The sequence below is a fragment of the Crocodylus siamensis genome, chromosome 5 (assembly GCF_052110815.1).
Source record: "Crocodylus siamensis isolate JL-2025a chromosome 5, ASM5211081v1, whole genome shotgun sequence".
NCBI lineage: Eukaryota > Metazoa > Chordata > Crocodylia > Crocodylidae > Crocodylus > Crocodylus siamensis.
This window is the reverse complement of record NC_143399.1, coordinates 81168970-81185922: the sequence shown is the minus strand read 5'-3', so window position 1 is coordinate 81185922 and position 16953 is coordinate 81168970. Positions and strand designations below refer to the sequence as shown.

Genomic DNA, 16953 nt, shown 5'->3' with positions numbered 1-16953 from the left:
AGTCCTTGCACAGTTAAGGAACTATGATGCAATTGAAATAACAGACTTGGTGAGAGCTTGCATGACTGGCTGTCATGGATGGGTACAAACTGCTCAAGAGGACAGGCCAGAGTGAAGAGAAGGAGTTGTACTGTGTGTAAAAGAGCTGTACCAGGAGGATGAGGTAGATGAGGCTTTCTTCAGACAGCTAGCAGAATTTTCCACATCACAGACCCTAGGGCTCATGGGGGACTTCTATCACCTTGAAATCTGCTGAGAGGGCAGTGCACAGGCAATCCAAGACATCTTTGGAGAGTGTTGGGGACAAATTTCCTGGTTGGGGAAATCAACTAAGGGCTGTTCTGTTCTTGACCTGCTGTTCACAAACAGGATGAATTAGTGGAGGATGTAGAAGTGGATGGCAACTTGGGTACCAGTGACCACAAGATGATCACATTTAGGATCCTGAGGAAAGGAAGGAAGGAGAGCAGCATAGTATGGACCCTGTACTTCAGAAAATCAAACTTTGACTCCCTCAGGAAATTGATGGGCAGGATCTCCTGGGAAGCCAGTCAGAGGAGGAAAGGAGTCCAGGAGAGCTACTTGTATTTAAAGAAACCTTACTGAGGGTGCAGGAGCAAACCATGCCGATGTGCAGAAAGAATAGCAAATATGGCAGGCTTCCAGCTTGGCTTAGCAGAATGAGCTTAAATACAAAAAGGAAGTTTACAGGAAGTGGAAGCTTGGACAGATGACTAGGGAGGAGTATAAAAGTACAGCTCAGGCATGCATTATTTGGCCTGAAATCAGGAAGGCCAAAGCACAATTGGAGTTGCAGCTAGAAAGGAACATGAAGGGTAACAAGAAGGGTTTCTACAAGTATGTTACCAACAAAAGGAAGGTAAGGGAAAGTGTGGGTCCCTTAATGAATGGGCAAGACAACCTAGAGGCAGATGAGGAGGAAAAGGCTGAAATACTCAATGCCTTTTTTACCTTGGTCTTCACAGGCAAGGTTCCAGACTAGCACAGTTACTGTACCAGGTAGCACAGTTTGTGGAGAAAGTAAGCAGCCCTCAATGGTGAAAGAACAGGTTCAGGACTCTTTAGAAAACCTGGACATATACAAATTCATGGAGCCAGATACAAAGCATCCAGTGGGCGCTAAGTGAGTTGGCTGATGTGATTGCTGGCCATTATCTTTGAAAAATCATGGCAATTGAGGAAGGTCCCAGATGATTGGAAAAGGGAAAATATACTGCCCATCTTTAAGAAGGGAAGGAGGATCCAGGGAACTACAGACTGATCAGCCTTGCCTCAGTCCCTGGAAAAATCATGGAGAAGGTCCTCAAGCAATCCATTTCTAAGCTTGTGTAGGAAAAGAAAGTGATCAGGAACAGTCAGCATGGATTCACCAAGGGAAAGTCATGCCTGATAAACCTGATTGCCTTCTATGATAAAATAACTGGCTCTATAGATGTGGGAAAAGCAGTGGATGTGATATACCTTGACTTTAGCAAGGTTTTTGATATGTTTCCCACAGCATTCTTGCAAGCAAGCTGATGAAATATGGGTTGGATGAATGGACTGTAAGGTGGATAGAAAGTTGGCTGGATCATTAGGCTCAATGGGTAGTGATCAATGGTGTGAAGTCTAGTTGGCAGGTGGTATCAAGTGGAGTGCCCCAGGTGTTGACCTTAGGGCCAGTTTTGTTCAATATCATCATTAACAATCTGGAAGATGGGATGGATTGCACCCTCAGCAAGTTTGCAAACAACACCAAGCTGGTTGAGTAGTAGATAAGCTGGAAGGCAGGGCTAGGATTCAGAGTGGCCTAGACAAATTTGGAGGATTGGGCCAAAAGAAATCTGAGGTTCAACAAGGACAAGTGCTAAGTCTCGTACTTAGGATAGAACAATCCCAGTCACCGCTACAGGCTTGAGACTGGCTACGCAGCGGCTCTGCAGAAAAGTACCTGGGGGTTACAGTGGGCAGTAAGTGGTTAAGAGTCAACAGTGTACCCTTGTTGCCAAGAAGCATGCAGCATGCAGGGCTGCATTATTAGGAGTGTTGCTAACATATCACGGGAAGTAATTATTCCCTTCTATTCTGCACTGGTGAGGCGACACCTGGAGTACTGTGTCCAGTTTTGGGCCCCCCACTACAGAAAGGATGTGGACAAATTGGAGAGTCCACTGGAGGACAATGAAAATGGTTAGGGAGTGGGGCACATGACTTTTGAGGGGAGGCTGAGGGAACTATGCTTATTTAGTCTTTAGAAGAGAAGACTGAGGGGGGATTTGATAGCAGCCTTTACCTATCTGAAGGGTGGTTCCAAAGAGGATGGAGCTAGACTGTTCTCAGTGGTGTCAAGATGTTAGAACAAGGAGCAATGGTCTGAAGTTGCGGGAGGAAGTTTAGGTTGGATATGAGAAAAAGCTTTCTCACTGTAACGGTGATGAAGCAGTTGACCAGGTTACCAAAAGAGGTGGTGGAATCTCAATTCCTGGAGGTTTTAAAGGCTTGGCTCGATAAAGCCTTGGTTGGGATGATCTGTTTGGGGAGGGTCCCGCTTTGAGCAGGGAGTTGGACTAAATGACCTCCTAAGGTCTCTTCCAACCCTAATTTTCAATGATTCTATGTTAGAGTGAGATGCCACTAGGAAGAGAGGAGCCAGGAAATGGCATGTTTACACTTTGGGATAGCATGGTGAAGTTTGTCTTCGTTCAGAGCTGGCAGCATCAGGGCAGCATGGGGAAGTGGGTGAGATCTCTGCTCATATGCTGTGGTCTTGTTTTGCAGCTGGCTTTCTGGTGCTTCACAGCTCAGGTAAGCATGTCAGAAGGTGTCCACCTGGAGCATGTGACCTTCCCAGCTGTCTGGGCTTGCTGTGCCAGAGAAGCCACCCCTTTGGCGAGGCCTGTGAACTCTCTCCCCATTAAGTGGAAGAAGCTTTTTTTTTTCTTTTTAAGGAATTTTTTTCATGTCCCAGGTCAAATTAGCCAGATCAGGAACCATATGTGGCCCTGCTATGGCAAGTGTCTTCCACCCCAGCCCGGGGCTTCAGATACTTCCGAATCCTTTGGCAGGCATCCTACATGCAGGCCCAAGCCTGGAGGCTTGGGGTTCAGATGCCCCCAAGTTTCGCCTGCCCCCAGCCATATGGCTGCAGGAACAAGCTAGGGAAGAGTCTCCCATTTCCATAAAGTCGGTGTGTAGCTGAGATCCTCCCACTGGAAGCTGGCCAGTGGGAAGCTAACTATGAGGATCTTGTAGGCAGTCCTGTCCTCAAGCAAACAAGGGTGCAACCCTCTACTACACAGTATCATTTGAAATGTATTGCCTCAGTCAGGGTATTTCCCCTGCCACCATCATGGTCATGGTATTTCCCCTGCCAGGTAAGTATCATGGGACTTCCCCTGCCAGTCCATGCCCTATCAGGGGTGGCTGCTAGCACAGGGATGTGGGCCAGGTCCTTGGCCTGGGGCACACCTATTAGCATAAGGTGGAGGTGCAGCCCTGGCCTATCTGTCCCTAGCATTGTCCATCCTTCTCACTGTCTGTTCCTATCTGTCCCTAGCACTGTCCCTATGTCTCTCTGTCCCTGTCCATCACTGTCCTTGTCAGTCTAGCCCTGGCATTTTCCCTCTGACTGTTGGTTTCCACACCTGTGAACCTGCTCCCTTCTCTGCCTTGCCCTTACTCCCTGGAGTGTCACTATGACAGTAGTCATTGGCTGGACAGTACTCCCCCCATCCCCTGCCCCAGTGTTGTCATGTAAAAGCTGTCTATGTCCCAGTCTCCCCAAAGCCCTGAAATGAGAAGGCCCACCAGAGGGACTCCTGGTCTCCACTGCCTACTGCCAAGCTATTCTATAAGGTATTGGTGTGATGGTACCAGGAGGGTTTAGGCTGCCAGTGCAGCCTTCCCTGCCATAGCATTACCCTCTCCAGTGCATTGCCTTCTCCGCATGCTGTGGGCTCACATCTCTGGGGCTGGTTGCTGTAGTGTGCCTCATGGCATGCTGGGGCAGTGCCTGCTGTGGCTCAGACCCAACCAGCACCCAAGCGTGCATGTCCAAAATGAGCATAGCCCAATCTCTTTGAGAAACAGTGAGTCAGGGCATCCTGGGACTGCTCAGGGAAGGCATGTCCTGTCCTGAGGAGGTCTGTTCCTGGTCCCCCCATAGGCATCACACTAGGGACCACTGGACCGCTGCCTGTGATGGGCCCCAGGGGAAAGCTTTAAGGGGAAGTGGAGCCTTGGGCAAGGCCCCTGTCCAGTGGTGAGACTCCAGGAAGGTTTCATGGGGCGTTGGAGCCCTGGGTGAGGGGAGAAACCTAACTGTAGCATCCTCAAGGGGTTTGGGGGGTTCTGACAAGCTCTGCTGCTCGTTCAGGCCCGTTCCAGGTACGCCTAGCTGGGGGTCCCAGCCAGTGTGCTGGCCGCGTGGAGCTGAACTACAAGGGACGATGGGGCTCGGTATGTGATGATGACTGGGACATGCTGGATGCCACTGTGGTGTGCAGGCAGCTGGGCTGTGGCACTGCACTCTCTGCACCACTAGGGGCCTGGTTTGGGGAGGGCACCGGTCCCATCTGGCTCAACGAGGTGCGGTGCCAGGGAACGGAGTGGCATCTGCAGCACTGCCGGCACCGGGGCTGGCGCCAGCATATCTGCACCCATGAGGAAGATGCAAGTGCTGTCTGCTCAGGTGAGGCCACAGCCACCCCTGAGGTTGGGGGGACAACTAGAGAGGCTGGAGCCCAGAAGAGGGGCCCCTCTGATCCAAGGCAGTCAAGCATGTGAGGTCACTATGCAGGGGCCAGAGCCATGCATGGTGAGGTTCCTCCAGAGGAGATGAGAGGGGCTGTGTTAGAGCTGCCAGGCTCCCCATGGCTGCTTCCAGCATGAGTGGGTGACAGTGTGCAGTGTCAACAGGCCTTGGCCTTTGACTGCAGGAATCTGCCCTTAGTCTACCCAGGATATGATTCTGCTCCAGCTCAATCCTTTCCCCACGTTGCTTCTGGCCCACCCCTACTCCCCCAGCCCCGTGCCCCCTGGCCTCCACATGCCTGATATCTGTAGGTCATGATGGGAGGGAGGGCAGGACGGGGGCAGACAGTCAGAATGAGCTTCCCCCTGTGCCCCACCCTGAGCAGGCAGGAATTCCCACTGGGGCTGGCATTTCTTTTGTTGCAGCCCAGCTACTGCAGTCCTGCCCTGCCCAACACTGCCCAGGCAGGGAGCCAGTAGAAGCCCCTTAGCAGGGAAGGTGGCAGTAGGCTGCATCTGGGCATGCCTTGAGGGAGCAACATACAGGCAATGTGACTGCGCCCAGCCCCAACATGCTCCACTAGCCCTTGTCTGACCTTACTGTGCTCCACAGCTCATCGCTTCCTACCTGTAACAACTGCTGTCCCTTCCTCGGGTCCAGCCCACCAGGACCACCACCCAGCTTGGACCAGGGCCCTTCCACAGCCAACTACAAGCCCACATGGTGAATACAAGCGGATCCTATTCCTGCACTGATGGGGACACCCCTGAGACCTAAAGACCATGTCAGCTCTGCCAAGGCTTTCCCTGATCTATGACATCACCTTGTCTTTGCCCTCAATTCCCCACCAGTGCTTGAGCATCTTCACCCTTGGACCCCTCCATTCTCCTGAATGAGGCTTCAGCACCCCTCACCCCACTCTCTGTAGAGCATGACCCCCACATGGTAGATGGGCTGGGAACCTGGAGAGTGAAAGCCATTGTAGTGCCCCTGCTGGCTCAGTCAGTCAAAACTGAGAGGCCAGAGTAGGCAGGCTCCCTAGTGTGGCAGGAATTGAACACAGGCCCCTGCCTTTTGGTAACCCCAACTTTGCTTCTGCAGGTAGAGTGGCCCTGCGGTTGGTGGAGGGTCCTCACCGGTGTGCAGGGAGGCTGGAGGTGCTGCATCAAGGCCAGTGGGGCACAGTGTGTGACGATGACTGGGGCCTGCAGGACGGTGCTGTGGTTTGCCGGGAGCTGGGCTGTGGTGTGGTGCAGGCCACTCCCAGAGGCTCTCATTTTGGCTCTGGGACCGGCCCCATCTGGCTGGATGATGTAGGTTGCAGTGGACAGGAGTCATTGCTGAGACAGTGCCAGGCACAGCCCTGGGGCCAAAGCAATTGCAACCACAGTGAAGATGCAGGAGTCATCTGCACAGGTAGTGGGCCCGGCAGGAAAACAGGCGGGTGAGAAATATTAAGGGGATTGAAAACAAAGCAGAAAATGCCATCATGCCACTGTGTAAATGCAGGGCGTGCCCACACCTTGGATACTGTATGCAGCTGTGGTCCCCCCCACCTCCAAAAAGATAGAGAAGAGGCAGAAAAGGTCCAGAGAAGGACAACAAGGATGATTGGGGCATGGAGACACTTGGGTCATGGAGAAACTGGATAGGTTAGGACTTTTCAGCTTAGAAAGAAGATGACTGAGAGGGGATATGACAGAGGTCTCTGAAATCATGAGTACTGGGCATATCTACATGAGACACTTTTAGATTAATCTAATGCATAGTAAAATGTCACCATCTACATGTGCGCAGAAATTACTGGACATTCGATTAGTTTAATGTGTTGTTTGCTAGTACCAATACATACAGATACTAGAAAAATGGCACATTAAGCTAATGCACAGTAGTGCACGTGCAGATGCTGACCAGGAGCAAATTGCTCCCAGTCAGTCTTGGCAGCAGGGGGCCACACTGCTGCCTGGCTAAGTCCCAAGCTCCAGGGGGTAGGGGGAAACTCTCCCTGGCTCCAGAGATAGCTCTCACCCACGCAGAGCTTGGGGTCAGCTGCAGCTGGTGCTTCCAGGAGAAGTGCATGCAGATCTGAGCCAGCAGCTGGAGAGGTGAGGCCTGTGGTACCTGTGCTGTACCCATCTGTCCTTCCCCCTGGAGCTGCAACTTTCTTCAGGAGCTACAATTGCAGTGTTAGTGGGGCCCAGAGCTTCCCCATGCTGTGTGTCCTGCAGCCCAGAGAGAGGCGCTGGAGTACAGGGCAGCAGAATCCAGCAGGCTGGGAACTGCCCTTGTGTCACTGAGCAGCTGATCCTGTCCCTGGTTGGGCTGTCCTGGCCCCTATTCCCCTTCAGTACCTGGTGTAACAGCAGAGCCTGGCCTGGCCTGTAATCAATCATGTCTAGTTCTGGGGCTTTTGCAGAGCAGGGGTCTGCGACGGCATGCCCCCGGGCCTACCAGCCCCTGTGCAGTTACCACACTAGTGTGGGGCTGCACCCAGTGCACCTACAGAACTCTCGGCAAGGGGCAGGCAAGTACCTGTGTGCCCAGCCCTTGCATCTTGGTGCCTGCCTGCTTCTTTCTTTCTGTCTTGGGTTGTGCAGTAAATTCAGGTGTATTAATTATACATGTAGACACACCCACTGTGAAGAAAGTAAATAGGGATTTACTATTTACTATAGGATCATAGAAAGTTAGGGCTGGAAAGGACCTCCGGAGGATCTCTAGTTCAACCCTCTGCTCAAAGCAGAACCATCCCCAACTAGATCATCCCAGCCAAGGCTCTGTCTAGCCCGGTTTTGAAAACCTCCATGGATGGAGCTTCCACCAGTTCTTTGGGTAAACTGTTCCAGTGTTTTACTACTCTTCTAGCAAGAAAATTATTCTAAATATCTACCCTAAACTTCCCTTGCTGCAACCTGAGACCAATGCTCCTTGTGCTGTCATCTGCCACCACTGAGAATAGTTGAGCTCCATCCTCTTTCGAGCCTCCCAATCAGGTAGTTGAAAGCTGTTATTAAATCCCCTCTCAGTCTTCTCTTTTCTAGACTGAATAAGCCCAGTTCCCTCAGTCATTCCTCATAAGTCATGTCCTCCAGCCCCCTCACCATTTTTGTTGCCCCCTACCTCTCACAGCAATGGAGCTAGTGGACCTATGAGCAGACCCAAGAAAAGGAAGTTATTTTTTCACACAGTGTGTAATTACCTCATGGAACTTATTGATGCAGGATGTTTTGGAGGATGACAGTTTAACCAGGCTCAAAAGGAGATTAGACAAAATCATGCAAGATAGGTCTATTCGGAGTTTGTGTGGGGGGGTACTAAATGAGATAATAGGCCTGATAACAGGCCTCTAATTACTACTTCCTAAGCCTCTAAATGCAGGAAGCTGTAGGAAAAAGGTTCAGGGGACAAGGCACAGTCTGAAGATGAATCAGCACTCTTACACTTAGCATCTGCTCTCTGTCACTGAGAGAGACAAGATGCTCACATACCTGCACATCTCCCCCTCACATAGAACCCCCACTGCCACCCTTACTGGTGGGGTGCTGATCTCTGCTCTGTGCCTTGTGTGAGCTGACCACATCTCTCTTTACAGGTGGCGCTGTGCTGAGGCTGGTGGGTGGCAGGGGCCACTGTGCCGGGAGACTGGAAGTCTACCATGAGGGTGTCTGGGGCACAGTGTGTGATGACATGTGGGCGCTGTCCGGGGCTGCAGTGGTTTGTCGGGAGCTGGGATGTGGGGACCCGCTATCTGCTCCCGGCGGTGCCTTCTTCGGTGAGGGCCATGGCCCCATCTGGCTGGACAACGTGCGGTGCCAGGGGAATGAGTCTGCGCTCAGTCAGTGTCTATCAGCCCCATGGGGGATACACGACTGCCAGCATGGAGAGGATGCTGCTGTGGTGTGCACAGGTGACCCTGGGGGCTCAGTTTGTGATATGACATCAATTTGTGACATGAGGCAGCAATGTGCACAGGTGTGTGCCTTGCTCTCAGTGTGTGTGTGCATGTGTTCTATGTGCCTGGTGTGTGTGTGTCACTCATTATACATCAAACAGCTGATGACATTGTCTGGGTTATGTGACCAGGGAGAGGTAGTTAGCCATGTTAGTTTGAAGTCAGGCAGAAGGCAGGGTAGATTTGCACCTTATAGACTAACTAAATCAGATGTATAACATAAGATTTTGTAAGCTTACTTCATAAGATGCAGTGACTGCAGGAAGCAGAGTTTCTAAATAGAAAGCAGTGATTACAATACAAAGGGTAGGGAAAGACGGAGAAGAAAGGTGAGGGTACTGCTGAGAGAGGCAAGATGGGTAGGGGGAGAAAAACAAAGCAGATAACCCACTGAAGGACATAAGGCTTATAAAAGCTAATTCACGTAATAGGATAAGAATCCATAGTCCTGGTTTAAACCATACTTAACACAATCCAATCTCTGGATGATTTCTTCTGTGATTTTTCCACTCATTTTTAAAGTTTTGTTGCCTAAGGACAGCCACTCGGGGGTCAGCGATGAAATGTCCAGGGAGGTAAAAGAGCCTTTTCTGTCTTTATGGTTTCATAGATTTCATAGACATCAGGGCTGGAAGGGACCTCGGGAGATCATCGAGTCCAGCCCCCTGCCCAAAGGGCAGGAAGTCAGCTGGGGTCATAGGATCCCAGCAAGATAAGCATCCAATTTACTTTTGAAGGTGTTCAATGTAGGTGCTTGAACCACCTCCACTGGCAGACTGTTCCAGACCTTGGGGGCTCGGACAGTAAAGAAATTCTTCCTTATGTCCAGCCTGAAACGGTCTTGCAGGAGTTTGTGACCGTTCGACCCAGTCATCCCTTGGGGCGCTCTGGTGAACAAACGCTTCCCCAGATCCTGGTGGTCACCCCTGATAAACTTATAGGTGGCCATCAGATCACCCCTGAGCCTGCGCTTTTCCAGGCTAAAGAGTCCCATGTCTCTCAGCCTATCATCGTAAGATCTGTTTTCCTGACCTCTGATCATGCGCATGGCTCTCCTCTGGACTCTCTCAAGCTTCTCCACATCCTTTTTGAATTGTGGAGCCCAAAACTGGATGCAATACTCCAGCTGCGGCCTCACCAAGGCCGAGTACAAAGGGAGAATGACGTCCCAGGATTTGCTTGAGAAGCATCTATGGATGCACGCCAGCGTTTTGGTCACTTTATTAGCCGCAGCATCGCATTGCAGGCTCATGTTCATCTTGTGGTCAATGATGACCCCCAAGTCTCTTTCTTCTGTAGTGCTATCCAACGTAGCACTGCCGAGCCTATAAGGATGCTGCAGGTTTTTCCTCCCAAGGTGGAGAACCTTGCATTTTTCGGTGTTAAACACCATGAGGTTCTCGTCTGCCCATTTGCTGAGCTTGTCCAGGTCAGCCTGGATCACCCGCCTATCTTCTGGCGTGGATGCTTTGCCCCAAAGTTTGGTGTCATCAGTGAACTTGGCCAGTCCACTCCTGACTCCAATGTCCACATCGTTAATGAAGATGTTGAACAGTATGGGTCCCAGGACAGAGCCTTGAGGGACCCCACTGGTCACAGGGCACCACGATGAGTGACTGCCATCAATGACAACCCTCTGGGTCTGACCACGAAGCCAATTTCCCAGCCAGCGGATCGTGGTGGAGCCAAGGCCACAACTGGGCAGTTTGGCCAAGAGGTGATCATGGGATACCAGATCAAAAGCTTTTTTGAAGTCAAGATATATGACATCAATCTCTTCTCCCTTGTCCAGGTGATAGGTCAAACAAGACCTACCCGCAACAAACCCGTGCTGGCTATCCCCAGGATAGAAGTCAGGCTAATGGGCCTGTAGTTAGCTGGATCCACTCTCCTCCCTTTCTTGAAGATCGGCACCACATTGGCCTTCTTCCAGTCTTCGGGCACTACACCAGAGCGCCAGGAGTTTTCAAAGATCCGTGCCAGGGGCTGGGCTATGACACTCGCCAGCTCCTTGAGTACCCTGGGGTGCAGATTGTCAGGGCCAGCTGACTTGAAGGTATCCAGCTTCTCAAGATGTTCCTTCACAAGGTCAGCATTTATGGAGGGTAGGGGATCCCCATCACCCGGATCTCCCTGTCCCATAACAGGCATGGGCGTCCCATGGGACTGATGAAAGACTGATGCAAAGTACCTATTTAATAGGTTGGCTTTTCCCTGGGCATCAGTTGTCAGTTGCCCCATCTGGTTTAGCAGGGGTCCAACGTTGCCCTTGCTTTTCCTCCAGCTCCCCACATATCTGAAAAAGGACTTTTTGTTGTCCTTGATGCTTGAAGCTAGTTGGAGTTCAGTTGCAGCCTTGGCTTTCCTGGTTTGGTCCCTGCAGGACCGGACCAGCGCAGAATAATCCTCCTTGGAGGTGAATCCCGTCCTCCATCCTTTGTAGGCTTTTCTTTTTAGCCGTAGGAGGTCCGCTAGGTCCCTGGAGAGCCAGGAGGGCTGCTGTGCCTTCTTGCTGCCTTTCCTCCGTGTTGGAATAGATTTAGCTTGTGCATTGAGGATTGCTTCCTTGAGAAGCAACCACTCTTCTTGAACTCCCATCTCCCTGTGGTCATGGTCCCTAACGGCCTGACCGACAAGCCTCTTGAGCTTGTCAAAGTCGGCTTTTCTGAAGTCAAGGACTTCTGTGTTGCTGACTGATTTTCCAGCTTTACGATGGATGGTGAAGGTGATCAGCTCGTGGTTGCTGTCACCCAGCTTCCCATCGATCACTAGGTCGCTGATTAGGTTGTCCCCCGTAGCCAGTACCAGGTCGAGTAGCGCTTTGCCTCTCGTTGGCCCATAGACTTCTTGAGTCAGGTAGAGGTCATCCACGCACGAGAGAAAGCTTTGCGACCGCTCAGATTTTGCTGAGTGATCTTCCCACGAGATGTCCAGGTAATTGAAGTCACCCATGACAACCAAGGTCCTGGAGCAAGCGGCTTCAGTCAGTTCCCGGGCGAACTCCTGGTCAAGCTCAGGACTTTGAGTGGGAGGTCTGTAGTAGACTCCCACCGTTGTGTCCCCTGTGCCCAGGAATTTTTACCCAGAGGGTCTCTAGCTGTCCATGCCGGTCGCCAACATCAGCTTGCAGGGACATGTAGCTTTCCTTCACATAGAGAGCTACACCCCCTCCCCTTTTGTCAACTTGATCCCTCTTGTACAGGGTATAGCCCTCTATACCTGTGGTCCAGTCATGGGTGGAGTCCCACCAGGTCTCCGTTATCCCAATGACGTTATAATTCTTTGCACTGAGCAGGAGGACGAGCTCCTCCTGCTTGTTGCCCAGGCTCCTGGCATTAGTGTACAGGCAGGCAAGTGTGCCCTTGGAGGCTCTTGCCTTGCCCACAGATTGTGCCAGGGCTGGGGCAGGGGTGGGCTCCCTTAAGTGCCTTGGCCTGCTGGCTTTGCAAGGGTTGCTCAGCGGGCCAGCAGTAGCAGTAGTCCCCCCATTCCCCAGTGGGCTTAGTTTAAAGCCCAATGGAGCAGGTCAGCCAGCCTGGCTGAGAAGAGCCTCCTCCCCAGGGGAGAGAGGTGGAGGCCATCTCTTCCCAGCAGCTCGCTGCCTCTCTCACCAAAGAGTGGGCTGTGGTCATGGAAGCCAAAGCCTTCCCGATAACACCAGCTCCTCAGTCTTTGGTTCACTGCGTGGATCCTCCTCTCCCTCCTCAGCCCATAGCCCGAGACTGGGAGGATCAACGAAAACACCACCTGAGCTCCCAGACCCCTAAGCCCTGCTCCCAAATCCCTGTAGCGCCTCATGACCTGGCTGGGGGTGCTCCGAGCTGTGTCATTGGTGCCCACGTGAATAAGGAGCATGGGGTAGTGGTCTGTGGGCCGGAGGAGCTCTGGGATCCTCACCAAAATGTCTCGGATGCAGGCCCCCGGGAAGCAGCAGACTTCCCGGGCTAAGGGGTCGGGGCGGCAGATTGCCGCCTCAGTCCCACGCAGGATGGAGTCTCCCACAACAAACACCTTTTGCTTTGACTTGGGGAGAGCAGGGCCAGTAGTTGTGGTTGAGCCTGGGTTGCCTGCTGGGGCTGCAAGAGGTGTGAACCTGTTGCTAAGCTCTGGCGAGGGAGGGGCCTTGGTGCAGTGGGCCTTAGGGCCCTTGACCACCTTGGTCCATGCCCCTGACTGGGCAGAGCGGGAGGTCCCCGAGTCCTCCTTTGTCCTGGGGGGAAACGGTGCTCTACCCTGCGGCTCCCGGGGGAGAAGGGCCTGGCAGTAGGAGTCTATCTCCTGCTCGCAGTCCCTGATGGCACGCAGTCTCTGGACTGTGGCCTGGAGCTCCTCCAGCTGGCGCGCCAGAGACCCCAGTAGGGAGCAGACCCCACAAGGGGAGGTGACCATACTCCCGGGCCCCAGAGCCTGAAAAAGGGACAGGCAGCCCCCGCAGCCAAGAGCCAGGGACTCCGTCTGCGTGGAGCCCGGAACCATGGACTCCGTCTGGGTGGCCGTCTCTGAGGTGCCCGATGGGGGGGGCCGCAGAGCCCGAGGGGACCCGAGGGGTGTGGCGCGTGCCCATCCATGTCATTCCTCAGGTAGGCTGGCTACAGCTGGGGCTGACTACTCTGGGAGGGTCACAGGCAGGGTCTTGTGCCCTCCCACGCCCTCTCCCACGTGAACTCCATGCTAACTCGAGCGCCTGTTTACGCAGGTATTGATGTCAGATCAGCGTCCATGAGCAGATCTAGAATTTTGAAAAGGCAGGTACTGCTAGTGAAGTGCATCATTGCATACAAAACAACACGCATTTCTCTCCAGTTAAAAATTAACTAGAAGCTTTACTAATATGCTAGGGATCTAAGGCTGTATTATTCAGTTTACTATTGAAGTAAAAACAAATATAATTTGTATTGGAATAAGTTAAAACAATCTACAGGGCTGTGAAATAGGAGGTTCAGGACCAGGAGCAGCTAGTAGACAGCAGCATTGCAGAGCAAGGGATACCTTGATTGGTGGAACATCAAGACAATTAAATAGAAGAGAGAGTTGTTAGCGCCTGTAGAATGAAGAGTTTAGAAGGGATCCGGTAGATAACAATGAGCCTTGAAGTCTTTTGACTCCCTCACTGCAGCCTGACTAGAAATGCCACCACTATTGCCAGGCTGTTGGTTTTAAACTGTAGGTGGAACAGGAATTAAAGGTAGGTGCCACCCTCCTTGGGTCCTTCCCTGCCCTGTTATGTAGGGATCACCCTGTCTGCCCAGTGTAGACAGCAGGGAGCTCTGTAAGCAGGTGATGATTTATATGATACTGGTAGAGGTCTGGGTAAATCAGGGGTGGGCAATTAGCAGGGATAGGCCTAAGGGCTACATATGGAGTTTTGATGGGCTGTTGTGAGCCAGGTCAGCACCCCCACCCCCTCATGCAACAAAGCACCAATATGCCCTATGGGGCTTTCGGCAGGTGGGGAGCAGTGTTCAGGAATGGGACAGGTATGATCTGCTCCCTGTACCCCCTGCCCTGGGGGTAGGGGAGTGTGCATGTGTGTGGGGGGGGGCGCTGCCTGGGAGCCATTCGGGGGTGGGGGGAGGCAGAGGGCATGGGAGGCAGAGCTTGCCCAGTCCGTGGCTGCCCCTGAAGCACTCTACATAGAGCCAAGCCCCTCTGAGGTTAGCCTCAGCCCTGGCCAGCATACAGTTTCTGCTGGGGCTGTTCCCAGTACAGCTGCACCCAGTTGGGTGCTACTCTGCTCCCCTTGACTTCTGCAGTGGCTCTTCCTCCTGCTCCTGCCATGGCTGCACTTCTTTGGGCAGGGGGAAGCTTCAGCCCAATGTCTCCCACTGAAGGCGAGGGGACCAGACAACAGTTGGTCAGCTGCAGCCACACCAGGAACAGCTCTGCCAGAAGCTGCACACTGACTGGGGTCTTGGCTTGCAGGAACGTGGTGCGGGTTGCCTTGGTGGGAGTGGGTGGGGCTCGGCCCCATGCAGAGTGCTGTAGGGGATGCTGTGGGCTGGATCCATTCAGTTGGAGGGCTGGGTCCAGCCCACAGGCTGTATTTTGCCCACCCCTGCCATAAATGAACCTCTGATGTTATCATTTGATCCAGTGATGATGTTCTGGGCTGTGTTCATGAGGGTGAAAAGCTGGCATCTGGGACTGGAGCAAGGCCTGGTGCCTTGGTGAGAATGAGAGTTATGTATTCTGTTGTTGGAGAGACACTGTTTGAGGTTGGGGGGCTTCTCATAAGCTACAGCAAGCTTGTCTCCCATGGCTACCTTGATATGGTCGTCATTTTCCAGGACCAGGGTCAGACAGGCATTCTGCTGCATCTGTGTAGATGTGCAGGTCTCCTGTTCTTTCACTGGGAGCTAGTACCCCACTCCAGTGCTCCCAGAAGTGAATCCCATCTTGCCCTTCAGGGGGCACATAGCTCTCATTCATTTCAAAGTGCAGCACTTTCAGACACGTCGGGTCCTCAGTTACACAGGATGCTAACTTGGGTTGGAACAGGGGTGGTGAAAAAAACCTGCTGCTGTTGCAGCCACACAATCACATCAGTAACACCCAGAAGTTGCCATTACCCCCGTGTGTCACAGCTGCCCCAGTCATGTTGTTATACCTCTGCCTGACGTCATAAGCATATGGTCTTAGCTGCACTCCTTTTGATCCAACCGGATAGGCATCTCCCTGAACAACTGTCTCTCCCTATTCAGGGAAAGATCCTCTGCCATTGTGCCCAGTGGCTAGAACACTTGCTAATGCAACTGAACTCCAACTAGCTTTGAGCATCAAGGACAATAAAAAGTCCTTTTTCAGATCTGTGGGGAGCCGGAGGAAAAGCAAGGGCAACATTGGACCCCTGCTAAACCAGATGGGGCAACTGACAACTGATGCCCAGGAAAAAGCCAACCTATTAAATAGGTACTTTGCATCAGTCTTTCATCAGTCCCATGGGACGCCCATGCCCACCACGGGACAGGGCAGTCCGGGTGAGGGAGATCCCCTGTGCTCCATTAATGCTGACCTCAAGAAGGAACACCTTGAGAAGCTGGATACCTTCAAGTCAGCCAGCCCTGACAATCTGCACCCCAGGGTACTCAAGGAGCTGGCGAGTATCATAGCCCAGCCTCTGGCACGGATCTTTGAAAACTCCTGGCGCTCTGGTGTAATGCCCGAAGACTGGAAGAAAGCCAATGTGGTGCCGATCTTCAAGAAAGGAAGGAAAGTGGATCCGGCCAACTATAGGCCCATCAGCCTGACTTCTATCCCAGGGAAGACCTTAGAAAAGTTTATTAAAGAGGCTATCCTTAATGAGGGATAGCCAGCATGGGTTTGTTGTGGGTAGGTCTTGCTTGACCAATTTCATTTCCTTCTATGACCAGGTGACCTATTACCTAGACAAGGGAGAAAAGATTGATGTCATATATCTTGACTTAAAAAAAGCCTTCGATCTGGTATCCCATGATCACCTCTTGGGAAAACTGGCCAATTGTGGCCTTGGGTCCACCACGATCTGCTGGCTGGGAAATTGGCTCCGTGGTCGGACCCAGAGGGTAGTAATTGATGGCAGTCACTCATCATGGTGTCCTGTGACCAGTGGGGTCCCCCAAGTCTCTGTCCTTGGACCCATATTGCTCAACATCTTCATTAACGATGTGGACATTGGAGTCAGAAGCGGACTGGCCACGTTTGCCGATGACAGCAAACTTTGGGGTAAAGCATCCACGCCAGAAAACAGGCAGGTGATCCAGGCTGACCTGGGGAGGCTCAGGAAATGGGCAGACAAGAACCTGATGGTGTTTAACACCGAAAAATGCAAGGTTCTCCACCTAGGGAAGAAAAACCTGCACCATCCTTATAGGCTCAGCAGTGTTACACTGGCTAGCACTACGGAAGAAAGAGACTTGAGGGTCATCATTAACCACAAAATGAATAAATGAGCCTTCAATGTGATTCTGTGGCTAGTAAAGCTACCAAAATGCTGGCTTGCATCCATACATGCTTCTCAAGCAAATCCCAGAACGTCATTCTCCCCTTGTACTCGGTCTTGGTGAGGACACAGCTGGAGTACTGCATCCAGTTTTGGGCTCCACAATTCAAAAAGGATGTGGAGAAGCTTGAGAGAGTCCAGAGAAGAGCCACACTCATGATCAGAGGTCAAGAAAACAGACCTTACTATGGAGAGCCATGGGGCTCTTTGGCCTGGAAAAGCACAGGCTTAGGGGTGATCTGATGGCCACCTATAAGTTTATCAGGGGTG

General features: G+C 52.2%; 1 protein-coding gene across 1 annotated transcript in view; it reads left to right on the top strand.

The window, feature by feature from the left end:
- The window catches only part of LOC149864346 (scavenger receptor cysteine-rich domain-containing group B protein-like), a 57036-nt gene that overhangs the window by 2066 nt on the left and 38017 nt on the right, over nucleotides 1–16953 (top strand). Inside the window, exons 2-5 of the mRNA XM_090049777.1 lie at nucleotides 2779–2805; nucleotides 4376–4690; nucleotides 5366–5476; nucleotides 8346–8660. Coding sequence (XP_089905903.1) covers nucleotides 2779–2805; nucleotides 4376–4690; nucleotides 5366–5476; nucleotides 8346–8660 — 768 coding nt within the window. The remainder of the gene's footprint in view (nucleotides 1–2778; nucleotides 2806–4375; nucleotides 4691–5365; nucleotides 5477–8345; nucleotides 8661–16953) is intronic.